The sequence below is a fragment of the Vipera ursinii genome (assembly GCF_947247035.1).
Source record: "Vipera ursinii genome assembly, chromosome: Z".
Lineage (NCBI taxonomy): Eukaryota > Metazoa > Chordata > Lepidosauria > Squamata > Viperidae > Vipera > Vipera ursinii.
In genome coordinates, this window is record NC_139517.1 from 22,926,776 (window position 1) to 22,928,838 (window position 2,063).

A 2,063-nucleotide genomic window follows, 5' to 3' on the forward strand; every position below is an offset into this window, starting at 1 on the left:
TTTAAATAAGTTAAGTATTATTGTTGGAATTGTGCTTGCATGGCATTCGACATTCTTTAAAAAAATGCTGAGATGTCCGACTTCAAAGGTACAGTAGTTTGTGTCTCACTTTCTTCCCAAACTCTACAATAGACATTTTTGGTTTTTAATGGATGGGAGACTCCCTTTTTCAAACTGAATGTTCATTTCCTTCTGATTGCTGCATAAAGGGATTTATTAATTTATTTTGCTAATATATGAGGTCCTTTGATTAAATGTTTTTAACAGTGGTATATATGTGTGTTTATCACCAAGGGAAGATCGAAATAGCAGATGTTGTAACTTAAGTTCTCAAGATGTGTGTTCTCAAGATTTACATGTAAGAGATACAGCAAATTACTGTTATATTTATTGGCTAGATTTACATTGCCTGTTTCTAGAAGCACAATGCACCATATATTGGAATTTTCCAATTTTCCAACACTACTGGAATCCTGTAGGAGTGCAGATTCATTATGATGGGTCCAATTATTCCAAAAATCTTTCATTGATGGAAATAGACCTGAACCAACTTTGTTCAATGCTTCAATGCCAATGCTTTTGATCACTACATGAGATAACACAGCTGAAAAGAGGAAAGAAGAAAAAGTGTGAAGTTGGTCATTGGTCCTTTAGTAGAGATAAAATAATGGGTAATAATGGAAAACAGTGTGCTCTAATATCCCCATCCTACAACTTTGTTTTCTGTGCTCCGATCAGTCCATGATTTACATTTCTTGATGTTTTCTCTTCTCTCCATATATCAAAATGCCACCACCAAAATTTTCTCTAACTGAATTTTCCTCCTTTCTTTCCTTGTAGTTATGCCAGCTTTGACATAAATGAACATGGAGAATCAAACTACAGTGCCTTATTTTCTGCTTCTAGAATTTTCAAAAAATAGGCAACTGCAGCTTTTGCATTTCTTTTTTTTCTTTGTGTTATATCTTGCAACGGTAACAACAAATCTTCTCATCATCTTTGCAGTTGCTTTTGACCATCGACTGCACAGCCCCATGTACTTCTTTCTCATGAATTTAGCTCTGCAAGACCTGGGCATCGTTTCAGTCATTGTCCCCAAATCCATGATAAATTCTCTCTTGGACACCCGACACATTTCTTACTTTGGTTGTGTTGCTCAATATTTTTTCTTTCTCTCCTTTGAAGCTTCTGATTTCTCTCTCCTGACAGTCATGGCATATGATCGGTATGTAGCCATTTGCCACCCACTGCACTATGAGATGGTGATGAACTGGAAATACTGTACTGAAATCATAATTCTAGTGTGGGTTACAGGTCTCCTCTATGGAATGTTACATACCACTGGCACTTTTTCCATCCTTTTTTGTTCTAATGTTGTTAATCAATTCTTCTGTGAAATTCCACAATTACTAAAACTATCCTGCTCTGGATTAAATCTACTTGAGGTTGGAATTCTTGTAGCCAGTATTATTGCTGGACTAGGTTGTTTTACTTTTATAGTTGTATCTTATGCAGTGATCTTCAAGGCAGTGTTAAGAATCCCTTCTGAAAAAGGAAGACAAAAAGCTTTATCCACCTGTATTCCACACCTCATAATAGTGTCTATGTTATTATTAAGTGTATGTATTGCCTATCTGAGACCTGCCTCTAACACTCCGTCTTACATAGATTTTGGTTTGACTGTTCTGTATTCACTTCTTCCACCTCTATTCAATCCAATCATTTATAGCCTGAGAAATAAAAATATCAAATTTGTCCTTTCTCAACTGTGAAGATTGTGATCAATTCTTCTAATATTGTTTATACTGTCTTCACCATAGTTTTTCCCTAGTTCTGTGAATAAAAGAATATGGTAGAACAAGAAAAACCTAGCACTATATATGTTGCTTAGCAAATGTCCCTAATTACTATCAACACTTTTTACAGTTTCTAAATATGGATATTGGGCAGCTTTGGCATTCCACAGGCTGACAATTGCTGTTGTTTAGTGAAGTGAGATACAGCATGTACAATTGGTGGTATGAGAAGTTTTATGTCAAAATATATTTTATTCTTTATACTAT

General features: G+C 35.0%; 1 protein-coding gene across 1 annotated transcript; it reads left to right on the forward strand.

Annotated features, from left to right (window-relative positions):
• Nucleotides 1-860: 860 nt before the first annotated feature.
• Nucleotides 861-1,772, forward strand: LOC310650354 (olfactory receptor 14A16-like; the record flags this gene model as incomplete). Its single annotated transcript, XM_083379265.1, has 1 exon — nucleotides 861-1,772. One exon carries the CDS (start codon nucleotides 861-863, stop codon nucleotides 1,770-1,772), a length of 912 nt encoding a protein of 303 aa, XP_083235391.1.
• Between the last annotated feature and the right edge of the window lie 291 nt (nucleotides 1,773-2,063).